This window comes from Haliotis rubra, unplaced genomic scaffold, assembly GCF_003918875.1.
Source record: "Haliotis rubra isolate DU_JTF1 unplaced genomic scaffold, ASM391887v1 Scf177, whole genome shotgun sequence".
NCBI lineage: Eukaryota > Metazoa > Mollusca > Gastropoda > Lepetellida > Haliotidae > Haliotis > Haliotis rubra.
Window position 1 is genome coordinate 1091680 of NW_025765747.1, and position 18651 is coordinate 1110330.

Consider the following 18651-nt stretch of genomic DNA (forward strand, 5'->3'; position numbering starts at 1 on the left):
CAACCAGCATAGGTTGGTGGGGCTTAATCTAACCTATAAGCGATGTGGACCAATATGTATGTGATTGGATCGCAGACGACAAACCCGACACTGAATAAATACTTACATGACGTGGATATCCGATCCAACACTGCATGGTATCCCATAACCAACTTTTCTGGAAAACAAACAGAAAACAAAATTATTGTGTCAGTTATCTAACTGCTGTGAGCCCCCCCAAAAAATTATCTTGAAAAGAAAAGAGTGATGTAGTAGGAAAGGATTCCTTAAATTGCTTTTGACAAAGGTATGGTCTTGTGAGTTTACAAACAAAACATAACCCATGAACAAGTTCATCAGATTTAAGTGAATGAGTGAGTTTATTTTTATGATGCTTTTAGCAATATTCCAGCAATATCACGGCAGGGGACATCAGAAATGGGCTTCACATATTGTACCCATGTAGTGAATATAACCTGGGTCTTCGGTGCGATGAGCGAACACTTTAACCACTAGGCTACCCCACTTCCCCATCAGATTTAAGACGTCCTATTTGGTCCACAGATTTAAAATATTTCCTTCTGCCCTACTTTGGCTGAATGATAACATCAACAACACAATAATGCATGAGTGTTTTAGCTCTTTATAAAGAGGAATACAGATCATCCCCAACATCCACAAAATGCAACCTTGGTCATGTGTCAGTGTGTGGGAACTGATTTTGAAAACATGTAGATTATATAAAGACTGTTTCCAGTTGCTCCTTGTCCATCTTGGAAACCTAACTTTCTAGGATCTGATTACAAAACAGCTTTCACTTTTGCTCAGAATGATTTGTTGACACTGTTGCCAAACTTCCATAATGCACAGTAGATATCACTACTAATCTGCATAGTGAAACACTTATAGGTAGACATGGTAAATACAATCTGTTATTTGTTAACACGATCAGCTGAGGAGCTGTTACAACAGTCGAACCCTAAATATCCAGGCACTTGTGTTTTCCCTAATATTGTTGACTGTCCAGAAACATAAATCTTGTTGCTTAACTCCAGGCCACAATAGTGGTAATTTGAACATAAGTAATGTGAAACTATCAGTCATTTCTTGCAGTCACTCATAATTTTGATAGACAATTTATAAATAAAAAGCCCAAAATACTCCAAAACATATCTAAAATAGATTACAAACATTGGTCAAGATATATAATCAATATTTCTTATACCCAGTTATTGTAATATCTGGATTAAATTTACACTGTGATCTCAGCCCTTGATGTTGGATGCCAGGTGATGAACTACAAAACATCGTCTAGCATGGCCGCTGTCCAGTAGGTAGGACATAATAGCATGTATTAGGCACTGTTGGTAATTGACAATCACTGATGTCTGGATAAAGGAAGCATTTTATGCACAATGTGTTTGTTTATCTTGGCTCTGGATAAGCATGGCTCCACAGAACACAGTATTGATCAGCTGAGCATGTGATACAACACAATATCGTCCCATGTCATCCCACAATAGCACACAAGCAGACAATATACTTACATCCCACAGCACTATCAATCCGTACCAAAATATGAACAGATAGAACAAAAATCTCCAACTGAAACAAAAAGGAATGTCTAAGCTACAATGGCCATAACACAAATACTGGTAAGGCATCTGGCAATCTTATAAAAACATTCATAAGGTTAGTCATGCATCTGAAACCTGTATGTAGTACAATTCTGTTTAGTGTAGTGAACACAGGCAGTAACTATGTCCATGTCCATGATATCTAGTATTTTAAACAGCAAATTAATGAAGGGCATCATTGTTGAAGACTGGCACACATATCTTGATACATGACTACCATCCTCTGTTATACACAGTAGGATATTGTATAATATACTGAGGGAAACAAATAAGGGAACACCACTTTGGGGTAGTGTTTTTTCATTTATTCTCATATTTCCTGTTTTTCTCTGACAAGCTGTATCAGAGCTGGTGATAAAAACTGGAAAATATTAGAGGAACGCTTGAATTTTTTTTTGTTCCTCAATTTGTTTCTCTCAGTATATATACTACCCATCAAAAGTTTAGACTCACTTAAAGCACTCACTATATGTTATGTATATATGTGTGGTTCCATCGAAGATGAATTTCTCCCCTAACTTGGGGAACCAACTGCAAACCTTATGCAGATGAATTGCATGAGGATCATGCATCAAATTGCTGAAAAGCATGTGCAAATATCGTACATGTGAACAGCTGCGTTTTGGTGTAAAGGTTTGTTAAGAATTCGCCAATTTTCACTGAGTTTCATCATTTATTGAACTCATGACAATAATCTTTTCATCTTTACGAATTTGTTTTACAATACATTAGTTCATGTGTAAACAGTACCTTTAAACAGTATGGACTATTTTGCAAAATCTAGTTTAGAACAGCTGACTGAAGTAAGTGGCTACATTTACAGTAGTGAGTCTAAACTATTGATGGGTAGTATATATCCTGTCTGCTTCCTTCGGTTCTCAATGCTATCAGGCTAACTCAGCTGTTTCCTGCTATGTGACATCATCCGGTAAATAATCCACACTGAACTGGACAACCCACTGCTGTCATTAGGAGCAGTAATTGACTAAAGATAATTCAATAATTGATACAAATTGCCCAGGTTTCTCATGCTGTGTTCAGTTTTTGCATGATAAATACAGACGTAACCTGGCTCTATATTAAAATCATGGTATACTTATCTCCTAATTATCACTGCTTAATTGCCACATAATTTGTCCAATACAATACTCATCAATACCATCTGGCTCAGTGTTCTCTCACTACAGCAATAAAACAGCAGAACCAGTGCAGGTCTTTACAACGGTGAGGACCATAAAGTACGAAAGTAAGAAGTATAAAAAAACCTCAAAAACAAGTTAGCAATCTGAAGTGAGCTAAAACTGATTTGATCACAAAATTTGTTTCAATGTATCTTGAACGAGTGAGTTTAGTTTTATGCCGCACTCAGCAATATTCCAGCTATATGGTGGAGGGTCTGTAAATTATAGAGTCTAGACAATCCAGTGATCAACAGCATGAGCATCAATCTACACAACTGGGATACGATGACATGTGTTAACCAAGTCAGCGAGCCTGGCCACCTGATCCTGTTAGTCCCCTCTTTTACGACAAGCGTGGGTTATGGGAGATTAATGTATCTTGAACACATATGGCTGATGTGTATACCTTCAATACAACAGGTCACAGTTACCTGAAGTTATTCAGGCATGTTCCCATCAACAAGATAAAGTTATATACTACCTGTATATCTACTTAACCGGTGTTTTTTACAGGACATGTAATTAGTTTCCCCTACTGATCAAAGTGAAACTCTACCTTCTCCTTCAAACTGGCTGTAATATATGGACCTGAATTCCCTAATGTAAGATGACTGACTGACTGACTGAGTTTGGTTTTACGCCGCTTTTAGCAATATTCCAGCAATATCACGGCGGGGGACACCAGAAATGGGCTTCACTCATTGTGCCCATGTGGGGATTCGAACCTGGGTCTTCGGCGTGACGAGCCAACGCTTTAACCACTAGACTACCCCACCGCCCCTAATGTAAGATGAGAAATATTCACCTTGATTCTGTAAATCTATAGAGAACGATGGTTCGGCCCTCCATTCGTCTTATCCGGAACCATCTTTCTACTTGCCTCACGCTCAGATCAGTCTGTTTGGATATGCTCTGAAGAAAAGAAATATCAGTTTAATGTCTCATCACATTCAAGTAACAGTAATTAAGTATTTCTTTTTGACATTTCTTATATTCAGAAATGCATGACACAAAAAATATTGTCGGATAGCTTTGATAGCTAGAAGGGTCTATGGTATTTGATAGCTAGAAGGGTCTATGGTATTTGATAGTTGTCAGGGAATAGTACATGCTCTAGAGGTACAAGACTGTTGATAGTTGTCAGGGAATAGTACATGCTCTAGATGTACAATGCTGTTGATAGTTGTCAGGAATATCACATGCTCTAGAGGTACAACACTGTTGATAGTTGTCAGGGAATAGTACATGCTCTAGAGGTACAACACTGTTGATAGTTGTCAGGAATAGTACATGCTCTAGATGTACAATGCTGTTGATAGTTGTCAGGCAATATCACATGCTCTAGAGGTACAACACTGTTGATAGTTGTCAGGGAATAGTACATGCTCTAGAGGTACAACACTGTTGATAGTTGTCAGGGAATAGTACATGCTCTAGAGGTACAACACTGTTGATAGTTGTCAGGGAATAGTACATGCTCTAGATGTACAACACTGTTGATAGTTGTCAGGGAACAGTACATGCTCTAGAGGTACAACACTGTTGATAGTTGTCAGGGAATAGTACATGCTCTAGAGGTACAACACTGTTGATAGTTGTCAGGGAACAGTACATGCTCTAGAGGTACAACACTGTTGATAGTTGTGAGGGAATAGTACATGCTCTAGATGTACAACACTGTTGATAGTTGTCAGGGAATAGTACATGCTCTAGAGGTACAACATTGTTGATAGTTGTCAGGGAATAGCACATGCTCTAGATGTACAACACTGTTGATAGTGTTGTCAGGGAACAGTACATGCTCTAGATGTACAACACTGTTGATAGTTGTCAGGGAATAGCACATGCTCTAGAGGTACAACATTGTTGATAGTTGTCAGGGAATAGCACATGCTCTAGATGTACAACACTGTTGATAGTGTTGTCAGGGAACAGTACATGCTCTAGAGGTACAACACTGTTGATAGTTGTCAGGGAATAGTACATGCTCTAGAGGTACAACACTGTTGATAGTTGTCAGGGAACAGCACATGCTCTAGAGGTACAACACTGTTGATAGTTGTCAGGGAATAGTACATGCTCTAGAGGTACAACACTGTTGATAGTTGTCAGGGAATAGTACATGCTCTAGAGGTACAACACTGTTGATAGTTGTCAGGGAATAGTACATGCTCTAGATGTACAACACTGTTGATAGTTGTCAGGGAACAGTACATGCTCTAGAGGTACAACACTGTTGATAGTTGTCTGGGAATAGCACATGCTCTAGCTGTATAACGCTGTTGATAGGTCGGGGAATAGCACATGCTCTAGCTTACTTCTATTCAAATGTGTAGGGAGAAATCATTACCTCTATTTAAATGTGTAGGGAGAAATCATTACCTCTGTTCAAATGTGTAACAAATTGTGGAAATAATTAGCTGTATTCAAATGTACAGGGAGAAATCTTTAGCTGTATTCAAATGTACAGGGAGAAATCATAAGCTGTATTCAAATGCATATTGAGAAATCATTACTGCATATTGCTGTGCATAAAGTGACCCATATATAAGGCGATGACTTTGTTTAAACCTTCAAAATCAATGCTGATATATATCCAGGGTCTATTTAAAGTGATACTGACTGAAGTGTATACACGATCCTAGTATTGGAAATAAAATGCGTGCTTGTCTTCTGTTGTTTGTTTACAGAACTCCAGCACATGGTGACATTTTTGTGTTGACAGGGTGTATCACCAAACTGGAGACAGTAATAAAATCTGGCCATTTCAACTGTTGAAGTTAGACGGAGAGAGTTCTGGAATTTAATTGCGAATTGTCTTAATAATGATAAAAGTGCATTCATATTGCGCTAAACTCCATTCACTCCAGTGCATTATTACCCCAGATAACCCACGCTGCCTGTGAGGTGCTAGAAGGTTAATAATCCAACAAATGTCACAAATGACGGTACCCAGTCTTTTCTGCTTAGTTACTAATATATTACATAAAACTAACTTTTGTTTAACTATGAGTGTATTTACTCAACAGTCTTCGATACAAGCTTATTCCAACACTTGTCAACAGAGAAAACAGCAATGGGAGCTGGGGTCAGGTTCCCTCCTTAGATCTCACGTGTTAGGTTACATGAGCAGCTGATCCGCAAATGTCACAAATGACTTTGTGGTCCATTTCGATACAGCAGTCTAATCAGATATGTGTTATGGAAATGCAGTGATGATATATATAAAATATATACGTATACATAAAACTAACTGTTATGCAGAACTATATCGGATAATTTGAGATAATCCTTCTCAGGCGTGTTTCTGGGTCTTTTTTTCACCTTGTCAGTAGGTTGGGTAACTGTAGTTTTGGTAAGGCAAATGCCAGCTTTATTTGCACAATATATGTAGTATGAACAAGGAACTGGGATACAATGAATGCTTATACACCAAAATGGTTCTTGGGACATTTATTTAAAACAAAATGTGAAGTTTAACAGTCAAACCACACCAGTTGAACAAAAAAGCAAGATCTTCTACAGCAGGAATGAAGCGAACTCCTTCAAACCAGTCTAATAGACCAATCCAGTTTCGTTTGACAGACTGGATCGGTCTATTGTAGGTGTGAAAAGCTTGACTTCTACACAGCGGTGTACAGAACTGCTATTCAATTGTATACGGAGGAATCATTACTTCCAAGTACAAGGGATTTTTTTTATCTGTATTCAAATGTTTCATGAGAAATCATTAACTGTATTCAGATGTTTCGTGAGAAATCAGTAGCTCTATTTAAATATGTAGGGAGAAATCATTAACTGTATTTACGACATATCTCAACAGATGACCAGCTGTTTTCAGATACATACGAGGAAATCATCAGTTGGAGGAGAGCTAACACATATCAGGAGACTGGCCTTCTTTTTTTAAGCATTATTATCCCCACCCTACCTATAATAGGAGTTAACAGAAAAATAAAAATACATCCTTAACTGTACTCTCACACATGCACATTCCATTATTCCAGGGAGCATTGTACAGCATAGTGTTTGACAACTGAAGTGAACTATTGGTGATATACTGTTGATTGGACGGGTTTCAGCTGACTGGGTACATGGTTCCATTAACTCTGCTTGTTGAGGACAAACGTTCAGATCAATGCAGAGTTACTCAAGCAGATACAGCCACTTACAATAGGCTGCACTGGGACGTATCTTTTATTAATATGCCTTCAGAGAGCGCTCCAATTCAGGTATTTCAGCAGAGTGATGGAACCTGTTTCCGTGAACTGAAAGGACTCTTCATGTCCTGACAACTGAACATCAGTGTGGTGACAGTCAGGCTGACAGAAAGTAGAGCATGCCTTGGATAAACATCTCCAGATTAGGAAAAGGGCAGTAGAATTCTATATTCCATGATGGTATAGAGAAACTGACACTTCTCAAAATTCCTACCCTTGCTGAAAGTAATATTTTTAATTTCAAAATCTATGTACTGGATATTGTAAAAATCAATAACAATTGTGAGTAGGAATCCATGCTTTTAATTGTCCATCCTAAGTACTGCATTCCATGATTAAGCATGCGATAACAGCTAAAACATTATTACAATGGTCAATGGAGAGGGCTCTCGGTTAATATTCTCAGCTCCCTGAGAAGTATACAACCCTAGCTGCCTCTCTGGTTCTAAAAGTGTTAAGAGGTTAACACTTATATTACCATCTTGCCCTACTGAGTACCCTTTCACTTATTTGCTTGGTTAACTGACACGTCTCATGAATCATGTCCCTTGTAGCCTGTTGGGCGATACTCAGGTCACAGTGACCTCAATGTGGAAGTTCCAACTATGACATTAAGAGTTTGATTAACAGTCTGTGTCATGAGCAGGGTATGTAATAAATACAGAACATCATACATTTGGACCTTAAGTATTGATTTGGAAGATGTCATGGTTGATGAGAACAAACTTGTTCTTGAAACTCATTGTTTCTCTCCCAACATCACATCTCTTTCAATACATAAGGTCCAAATATATATATAAGTATACATAAAATTAACAAATCTGGACAGAGTTTTAGAGCATTTTGTCCAAGAAAAAGAACCAATCCAACGCCAGATTCACTCAACTACAGGACTGCACATCCACAGTGCTTACTATTACTATACCTGAAAATGTATGTCCTGTATATATACGTAGAAACAAATAAAGGAACACAGGAACATTTAAGCGTTCCTTTATTATTTTCCAGTTTTCATCACCACAGAGCTATTCAAAGCTGGTGATGAAAACTAGAAAATATTAAAGGAACACTTGATTTTTCCTGTGTTCCTTTATTTGTTTCTCGACGTATATAAAATCTTCATAAAATTACCAAGTTTTAAGTAAGTGAGTGAGTTTTAGTTTTATGTCGCTTTTAGCAATATTCCAGCAATATCATGGCGAGGGGACACCAGAAATTACCCATGAGGGGAATCCAACCCGGGTTTTCGGCGTGACGAGCGAACACTTAAACCACTAGGCTACGCCACCACTACGCCCCACCAAATTTCAAAGCATTTTGTCCAAGAAAATGAACCAATCCAAAGCCAAAGTCAGCATCCCCAATGCTTACTATTAATGTACTAGAAACATATACCGTACTTACCAAAAATGAATTTTTGTCTGGGGTTTTATTTTGTGCAAATATTTTCTCCAGATATGGGTTGGGCGCCGCCTTTAGGGCCCTCTTATCCTTGAGGCCATAGTACCGACCTATGGGTGCTGCTACGTATCTGAAAGAAGAACATACATCATAGTTATACCATACATATCACATAGAGCTTCTTGGCACGTTACTCACTGCTGAAAAAAGTAACTGCTTACGTTTTTGTTGTTATTCCCAGGCAATGTTGATCTTGATGCATTGAACAAACACAGATCTATCTACTGGCACTCAGATGCTAAAACTGGTAATGGCTTTTGACTTTACTAGGAAACATTAGAACACAACGAATTAAATACTTGTTTTACATCACAATATCAGTCACGGTATGGCTGAAAATATAGCTGATGTGACTTAAAATCTTCTCACAATATCAACTGACAACAAGGCAATGTTCTGTTTGCTGTGGTAGTCTTACCAGGTAGGCAGGGTTGTACATTTATCTAATTTCCTGGTTTAGAAAATTACAGCTACAAAGCTCTGTAGCTCACCTGAACATAAAGTAATAGTGAGTGAGTGAGTTCGGTTTTGTGCCGCACTCAGCAATATTACAGCTATATGGGGCGGTCTGTAAATAATCAAATCTGGACCAAACAACCCAGTGATCAACATCATGAGCATCGCAATTGGGATACGATGAACGTTTTCTTGTTTCAGTGGTGTGGTGTGGTGTGGTGTGGTGTGGTGTGGTGTGGTGTGGTGTGGTGTGGTGTGGTGTGGTGTGGTGTGGCGTGGCGTGGCGTGGCGTGGCATGGCGGGGTGGGGTGGATTTGGGGTGTGATGTGTAGCCATGTGGAAAATGACACTCCATGTCACATTGGGCCTGTGATCTCTACCTGAATACACATCCCCCATTTCCCTTTACTGAATTATTGGAAGAATAATGCAAATAGTATAAATAGTTAAAATTGTTAACACGTGTATGCCTACACATGAAAACTACAGTTATTCAGTGTGGAGAAGATTTACTTGGTTTGACTACTACAGTTATTCAGTGTGGGGAAGATTTACTTGGTTTGTTGCCAATGTTAATGTGAGATTTGATTTAGCAGGCCTGTTTAAAATGTAGAACATCTGGATTTATGATGAAATAGGGTAATTAAATGTCAGTTAATCTCATTAGTATTATACTGACTAAGCAAGCACATGAACATCAACACGAGCAAAGCTATTGCTGATATGATATGAATTCAAAAGCAGATTGGCATTAATTTCACATTATCAAATTCCTCAACGCTAACTATATTTCAAGTTAACAGTCTTACAAATTAGGTCATGTTGGACATCCATCATTGACAGGTGACGACCAAAGAAAAGACTATAGTCTGTTTACAGTGAAAACGTACCGATGAATTTCACTTTAAACAAAATATAAATCAAGTTAAGTGAAATTAAGATTGCGAATCCTCATAATTTTACCTTGCCAAATGAACATTTAAATCTCAAATTTTTTGTTTAACAAACGATCATAGTTTCAAATCGCTATTGTTGGGGTGAGTGCAGTACATGGAACAGTGAAACAAAAGCATGTGCGGTACGTGATGAGCGTTAACTTAAACCAACACTACTTGTTCTCGATGTTTCATTTAAAGTGCATACCCCCTTGTAATACAAACCAATAATAGCGATTTGAAACTATGATCGTTTGTTAAACAATTTTTATCCTAAGTTGAATAAAATTCTGAGATTTGAATGTTCGATTGGCAAGGTAAAATTATCAGGATTCGCAATCTTAATTTCATTTTATTCGATTTACCTTTTTGTTTAGAGTGAAATTCATCGGTACGTTTTCACTGCAAACAGACTATAATACATATTATTTTCCACGATGCTTCAGGAGCAGATGCTACCTTCCAAAAACTAGTAACACATTCTTTGCATTCTGGGGAACATCGAACACTTAGTGTGAAATATTCTAGTTCAGATTAGGATTTCTCTAGGAATCCAAATTATGTGCCTTAGGGAGGCAAATTTGGAATTATTTATTTTCAAAATTTGGATTTTTGACAAAATTCCTGCAAGTACCCTCGACAAGCATGGGTTACTGAAGATCAATTCTAACCCAGGTCTTCACGGGTTGTGTGAACATTATTTGTTACATATCATTTTGAAAGTAAAGAGACTTTACTCATGGCAATGACTCACATCCTAAATAATTATGATTGATTTTTCTGAAATTGTCTTTTAACAAATATAAGAGTAAGAAACTTATGAAATCTCTTAATTTTCCTGAAACTGAAGAATTGCATGTGCTTTGCCAGATACTATTGCTTCTTCTTTGAGTGGCATTTTTTAAATTTGTAAGTGTGATAATGACAAATTTGTGGATAACAACTTCTTTATTTCTAGTACAGATGCTTGCTAGAAAATGGTACAAAAATCTGTACTGGAACCTTGCACTCACTAAATAAAAGAAGTTGTTGTCCATAAATTTGTCATTATTTTACTATTGTTTCAGAGTCTGTATGACTCTGAGGAACTCCTGGTGACCTCAGGTGACCTGGGCCTGTTCAAGAGAGATTTTACCGCCAGCTGTTGTTTTTGGTCTATGAGAGAGTATGGAGGTGCACATCAGGAAGATCACTTTGTGGACCAGGAACCTGGATTGTCAGCAAGCTGGTGGAGTAAGATACCATATATACCAATATTGCATGTATGAGGCAGGAGTCATCAAGCTTAACATAATCAATGGATCTGCTAGATGGATTTAGTGTAAGGCAATACAAGTCCCTGAGAGTGTGATGAATGAATTATGAAATGAATCCAAGTCAAGAATGGTTTGCCCAGTCTGAATTAATCTGGGCTCTATTTTGATTTTACTTATTATTATATAACTATATTTTACAATAACAATGTAACTTTACTTCTGGGACCTGATGTAAGCGTGAGGAAATACCAGCCTCAGTTTGGTGGACTGTCCTGGATAAACCATCAGTACAAGAAAATACACTGCTCCAGCACAACATAATAATAACTAATACGTCAAGAACATGATACAGTCAGCATGGCAAGTGAAACCAGCTTTCTCCAATAAGTATCTGGCAAAACTTATATTTCATAGAGCAGCAAGTGCTTGTTTTATGACCTGTATATGGCTAGTCCAGGGCGGGGTGCTCCAACATACCCCCCTCTACTACAGCAGCAAGTGCTTGTTTTATGACCTGTATATGGCTAGTCCAGGATTGGGTGCTCCAACATACCTCCTCTACTACAGCAGCAAGTGCTTGTTTTATGACCTGTATATGGCTAGTCCAGGGCGGGGTGCTCCAACATACCTCCCTCTACTACAGCAGCAAGTGCTTGTTTTATGACCTGTATATGGCTAGTCCAGGGCGGGGTGCTCCAACATACCTCCCTCTACTACAGCAGCAAGTGCTTGTTTTATGACCTGTATATGGCTAGTCCAGGATTGGGTGCTCCAACATACCTCCCTCTACTACAGCAGCAAGTGCTTGTTTTATGACCTGTATATGGCTAGTCCATCAACATACCCCCTCTACTACAGCAGCAAGTGCACCTGCAAGTGCTTGTTTTATGACCTGTATATGGCTAGTCCAGGGCGGGGTGCTCCAACATACCTCCCTCTACTACAGCAGCAAGTGCTTGTTTTATGACCTGTATATGGCTAGTCCAGGGTGGGGTGCTTCAACATACCCCCTCTACTACAGCAGCAAGTGCTTGTTTTATGACCTGTATATGGCTAGTCCAGGGCGGGGTGCTTCAACATACCCCCTCTACTACAGCAGCAAGTGCTTGTTTTATGACCTGTATATGGCTAGTCCAGGGCGGGGTGCTTCAACATACCCCCTCTACTACAGCAGCAAGTGCTTGTTTTATGACCTGTATATGGCTAGTCCAGGGCGGGGTGCTTCAACATACCCCCTCTACTACAGCAGCAAGTGCTTGTTTTATGACCTGTCCAGAGGCGGGGTGCTTGTTACCCCCTTACTACAGCAGCAAGTGCTTGTTTTATGACCTGTATATGGCTAGTCCAGGGCGGGCTGCTTCAACATACCCCTCTACTACAGCAGCAAGTGCTTGTTTTATGACCTGTATATGGCTAGTCCAGGGCGGGCTGCTTCAACATACCCCCTCTCTACTACAGCAGCAAGTGCTTGTTTTATAACAGCAGCAGTCTGTCATACAGACCCTGAAACACATACACCCAAAACAGCAAGTCTAGAATATGTGGCAAGTTTAGATTACCACAGTGTCTGCAAATGAGGAAAGTCTTTGGGCTCCTTTTCCCTATATTTCATGAACATACTTTAGGAATCGGTTTGCTGACCACTTCCGAGACTTGATGTTAATCTACCACAACAGCATAGGCTTGTTTCATGATCTGCACGACTACATGCCCTGTATTTCCTTAATCACTCTCAGGCATGTTTATGGGAAAATGCTTAAACACACCTGGCAAAGAAAGTTGAAAATTAGGATCTTTCCACAAATCATTTCACATATAAGAGATACCTAATGCACTGTTTAGCAATGTGATGTAAACAACTAGAATGCAAGCATTGTTACAAGTAAATCAGATTTTCAATAACACAATTCACGGAAACCCCTAAAACAGTTTTTTATTGGTGACTTCTAATATGTATGGCTAATGTTGTGTTGTGTTTTGCCAGTGTCGAAGGGTATAGGGATGACATCTACTAGTGTGATATACTCTTGTCAACATGTTGAGGGAATTAACCTGGAAACAGAAGGATGCCGGCCAGTCCCATTATGAGAATAGGGAATTTGACATTTTGAAAGTGGTCAAATGTAACATACCTGTATATTATATTTAAGAAATACAGTTCGCTCTACCACCATGTATAGTGTAATAAAACACACTTTTGCCCTGAACTATTATAGTTAAAGCACGAGGACGCTTGCGGCCGAAAGTGCTTTAACGCCATAATAGTTCAGGGAGAAAGTGTGTTTTATTACACTATACATGGTGGTAGAGCTTAACTGTATTTCTTTCTAAGATGCCAAATTTAATACTTTCTAAGGATAATTACGATTAATTTAAGGCAGAAAACAAGCGGCGGTGTCGGTGACCTAAATTAAGAATCCTTGCACAGGGCTAACTGGCTGTTCTATTGATGTGTCTGCCCCTACGTTAAGACCTAGCGTTACCAGAAAAACAAATGATAAACAGTTTCATGACAGTTTACGCTCGGATTAAATATCTTCTCTAAAGTATTTTAATTACATCTGTGATTAACGTAAACCATGTGAACGTCGCATTTCTACTACCAACGTATGTTTAGATCAGTACATCCAGACGAAGCTGAGTAGTCTAGTGACATTCCACGATTGCATTGTGGGAATGTAAACATTGCTTAACGCGTTACCGTGTCGCTGAAAACTTGCGAGTCGAATTGAGACATTTAAAAAGTCAGAAAACATAAACGTAATGTTTCCACAAGTGATGTTAGGTGAGTGACGCAACTGCAAACCAAGAAACGGGATGCAACGCAGTAGTTTACTGTAGGAGGCTGTACGAGGCGATGACAACTGACATGCATCGTGACGCCGCTTACATTGTGACGTAATGTAAAATGGTTCGATTACGAGGGGGCACACTAGAATGGCGCAGTGACGGGATAACGTCATTCAATTGTTACGTCATCAAAAAACTATACCTTTATTGTCTGATAATGTATTTTTTTTCGATTGTTCTAACCGCTAGGCATCTTAGAATTGGGATTACACTTCCTCAGTACCGATTCCAGTACTTTTGTTGGGTAGAGTCCCATCCGAGACAGGCACCTATTTGCCAGCACACAAAGTCAGCAATCTAACCCGCTCAGCCATCTCAGTGGAAGCTGACTTCTGGGGGTGTAGGTTAGAATCTCGGCTAGAATTCAATCCAACAAAAGTACTAGAATCTGTACTTTACTGAGAAATGGTTTGCATGTACAACTTGAGTGGAGATGAAGTGAGGGGAACAGGTGTATACTGGTTTTTTATTCGTAAACTGCAACAATGTATGAATGAATACACCACTTTCAGCAATATTCCAGTAACATCACTGCAGGGGACACTAGAAATGGGCTTTACACATTGTACCCAGGTGGGGAATAGAACCCGGGTCTTCGGCATGACGAACAAAACCCTTAACTGAAAGGCTAACCCACCGCCCCTATACAAAATGACATTCATGAAGCCTCATTTTCAATTTTCTTAAATGAGGAACCGTCTCTGTGGTGTACTGTGGTTAAAGCATCCGCCCGGAGAGCGGAAGGTCGCGGGCTCGATCCCGGCCGCGTCATACCAAAAGACGTTAAAATATGGTACCGTATATGACCGTCTATAAGCCGAATTTTGAGGACCAAAAAAGCAGTCTGTAGAAGGGGGTCGTCTTATCCATGGGTTACGCTTTCGACAAACTTTTTTCCAGGGGTCAAGAAAACAACATCGTGAACAAACAACAGATCACTTTGTCAAGGCGAACAAAACAAACAACAGAAGATGACTTTGTCAGTAGAGACGTCAAATTTGCAATTAAACATCACTAGACAAGATTATTTACCTTTTAAGTTATAAGTTGTTTTTGCTGGGCATTGTATTATTTGCAGGGATTAAGATTAGCGTGTGTACCTGAGCCGGAAATAGCAATCAGCTGTGCACATGTTTCCCGGCGAACAAGTTCAAACATGCACAATAATATAACAGGACGAATTCTGATGCAGTCATCAGTAAAATATAATACAGAATACTATTATTTAACCAAAAGAAATATATCCTAGCATTATGTAATTTTAATTACAGTTTTATGTAAAATATATATAATCAACACTAAGGTTATACGGACCCTCATGAACGTGGTAAGCAGAAGTTGTACGCACATGGAATGGGGTAAAATGCGGAAGCCATTTAAATTCACACATTTTTACCGATGTTACTGTAACCCAGCAGTCAATGGGAAACGAGGTGGTAATCAGTTCATGATTGTTGAATGGGGTAAAATAAGCAAGCCAGTTTGTTGCTACAATAAATATGATATTTATAGTTATAATTATTGGTAACTGCCAGTTGTCTGTGGTCTGTGTTTGCCGCGATTAGGACCCCATCGCGGGGGATCGACTTATGCACGAAACATACCATTTTGACACTGATTTCAAGGGTCAAGTTTGGGGGTCGTCTTATCCATGGGGTCGTCTTATAGACGGTCATATACGGTACTTGTTGGTCCCTGCCTGGCACTCGGCATTAATGGGTACAACAAGGACTGGTCGGCTCGGAGTCAGTATAATGTGTCAGAGTAGGGTATTCACGCTTAACTGCGGCATGGTATCTCGGTGAGCTAGCACCAGAAAACCAGCTTAAAGGGGAAGTGTACACGGATAAATCAAATTTATTCTTATGTGAATCAAAGTGAACTGTTTTAATTAGTTAATACCAATGTTTGAAAATATACACTCATTTTTCTTACAGTGTAAGTATAACCCTCAAAATAAGTGCTGAAATGTTATGCCAATCTGAGGTATTCGTTTGCCGAGCTAAAAAGGCCTGGTCCATTATGACATCACTATCGGGAATTAAGCGACTCTTTCAAAATGGCGTGTTCACTGACACGAATGCGCCCGGAGTTTCGGAAGAAATTTTTGTTGTTTCAAGCAGCGTATGTGCATAAATGTGGACGTGAAAGTAGTCCGAAAATTCTGTCAGTCTGCTGGTTGTTATTTTCTTTTGTTTTCATTGTGACCAAGGGAAATAGTAAGAAATTAAGAGAAGTACCGTCATCGTTATCGCGTGAGTTTCGTCAGTTATGTCAGTCATGCTTTCAAAAACTATAATATGTTGTGATGAATCTAGAAAATCATTGGAATACACCTGTTTTATTTAACTATCGCTATTGTTCACGATACCTTTCCATGCATGTTCTAAAACTAATGAGCAACAAGCAGGCTTAAAGGATACACAGTGTAAAATCTGAGATTGGCTTTGTATACATTTCAAACAAGTATTCTTTCACAGCTGCATCTCATATCCTCGATATATTTCGTTAGATTTCACTGAAACACTTTATTGGTGACAGAGTCTCGGTTCATCGATAATGTTTAGAGAACGAGCATTGGTGATTCGATCATACAACAACAAAACTACCGCTGATCACAATGATCACGTCTTTTTCTTTAAATTCAATTCTCCCAGTAAAATTTGACATTTGAATTAAGACATACCATAAATTACGCAAAAGCGCAGTGAATGGTGATTTAGAATGTGTCAAAACTGGCGAGATTCACGATGCATGTAATTTTCAGTAAATTTTATCTACAATGAGCGGATGATATCATAGAAAACGAATTTCAAACAGTGTTCAAAACTGCACATTGCATTTAACTGCGTGATGTATTTGGATATGTACTATCGATATCAAAGTGAAGGTGGAAGAGGAGGACATATCATTACCATTTATGTAAGAACTTTAGTAATAAACGTAGAATGCCGGCACATTCACCGATGGCAAGCAAAATGTAGTGCATATACGTTTTAGGTTTCATGAAAAGTCTGGGCTAGTACAAGCAGAACCACACATACACATGCCGCCATATGAGCAAAATATACTTAAGAACGACGTTAAACCCCATTTCACCTCACCACCTAAATGAGGAAAGAGTACTTAATAGATGTTAGATCAAGAAATCGTCTCTTAATTACTTTCACAGTCCTGCGAGAACTTCAGTCTAAAATCAGTAGTGTGATTAAATATTGACACACTGTTTTCATTAGCATACCATTTGATCAATAAGGGAAGCAGCTCTTGCATGGCTGTCACGAGACCAAAACATGATGTACGGCCTACACAACAGATTAGAGTTTCAACAAACAAATAGCTCTGCTTAATTACTGAGAAACAAGAATGTAAGAAACAGAAATGTAAGAAACAAAAGGAAGAACATTCCCAAAAGCGACAGAGTGGTGCAACTTGGTCAACTCCCATCCAGACCACATAAACCAGTGGTGTAATCCCAACCAATCAAACTTGAGGTCTCTCAAGGCAGAGAATACATTATACAGCAATAAACCTACATACTGCTGGAACCAGATCAACACATTCAGTAACATCATATCACATGTGTAACCTAGCAGATGAAGCTAACTTGGCCGAAAGGTTGAAAATGATAAATGGATGAGAAGTTAGGGGTGGAAATAGCGCTTAATTTGCAAGTAATGACACGATAAATATTGAAACGGCACGGATAAAATATTTTCACAGTGCACTGGAGGCCACACCCACATTGCATCCACTCATGCCTTGAAACAAAGTGTAGTAGAAAGAAACTGGATATGTTAAAAATTTGTTTCAATAAAAGTCACATTTATCATAGTGGACAATCACATGTCAACAAACTGTTTTCCTGATGGAAATAACAAGATCGTGCAAAACCACAGCGTCGACTGGTCATATTGTTCCATACCTAAAACGTATACGTCAATACAGCAAACTGCTGCGGCATAACCTTAGTTATTATTATAAATATTTTACATTTACAGAGCAAAACCTGCAATTAAAATGTCACAATGCTAGAAAATATTTCTATTGGTAAAGTATACGTTTCAGATACTATTTATTCTGCTCACTGTATCAGAATTCATTTCTGTTATATTGTTGGGAATGTTTTAACTAAATCACAAGTAGATCTAGGAGAAATGTGTGCACAGCTGCTTGGTATTTCTGGCACTGTTTCCGAGACAAATTCACATGGTAATCTCAATCCCTGCATATAATACAATGCCTTGCACATACAAATTAGAACTAAAAAGATAAATAATATTGTCCAGTGATGTTTAATTGCAAATTTGACGTCTAATTTGACAAAAGTAATTTTCTGTTCACACACAACAATACGATGTCCTTACCACCAGAAAAATAAGTTTGTTGAAAAATTCCAGAGACTGCATTTTTGGTCCTCAAAATTCGGATTATCTGCGGTCATATACAGTATATGGGTCCAAGACAAATGAAGTTGAACAGTCTTCATGATGTTTAGGAGATCCAGCTCACATGTTTACAGGTTTACATGATACCAATATATCAACATAAAAGTTAATTGGATCACCAAAAGGAATGGGCACACTTATTTTAACAAAGGCACACCTAAATCATGGCATCTGGGGCCCTATGGCACCTTTTGGAAAAATTGCATTTCTATCCCTGGAAGTTTACCC

The 18651-nt window shown here is 38.7% G+C and overlaps 1 protein-coding gene across 1 annotated transcript in view; it reads right to left on the bottom strand.

Annotated features, from left to right (window-relative positions):
• LOC124273151 (ceramide synthase 5-like) overlaps positions 1-18651 on the bottom strand; it is a 68683-nt gene that overhangs the window by 13040 nt on the left and 36992 nt on the right. The window contains exons 2-5 of the mRNA XM_046708366.1: positions 8422-8548; positions 3603-3709; positions 1527-1584; positions 107-157 (exon numbers count right to left, since the gene is read on the bottom strand). Coding sequence (XP_046564322.1) covers positions 107-157; positions 1527-1584; positions 3603-3709; positions 8422-8548 — 343 coding nt within the window. The remainder of the gene's footprint in view (positions 1-106; positions 158-1526; positions 1585-3602; positions 3710-8421; positions 8549-18651) is intronic.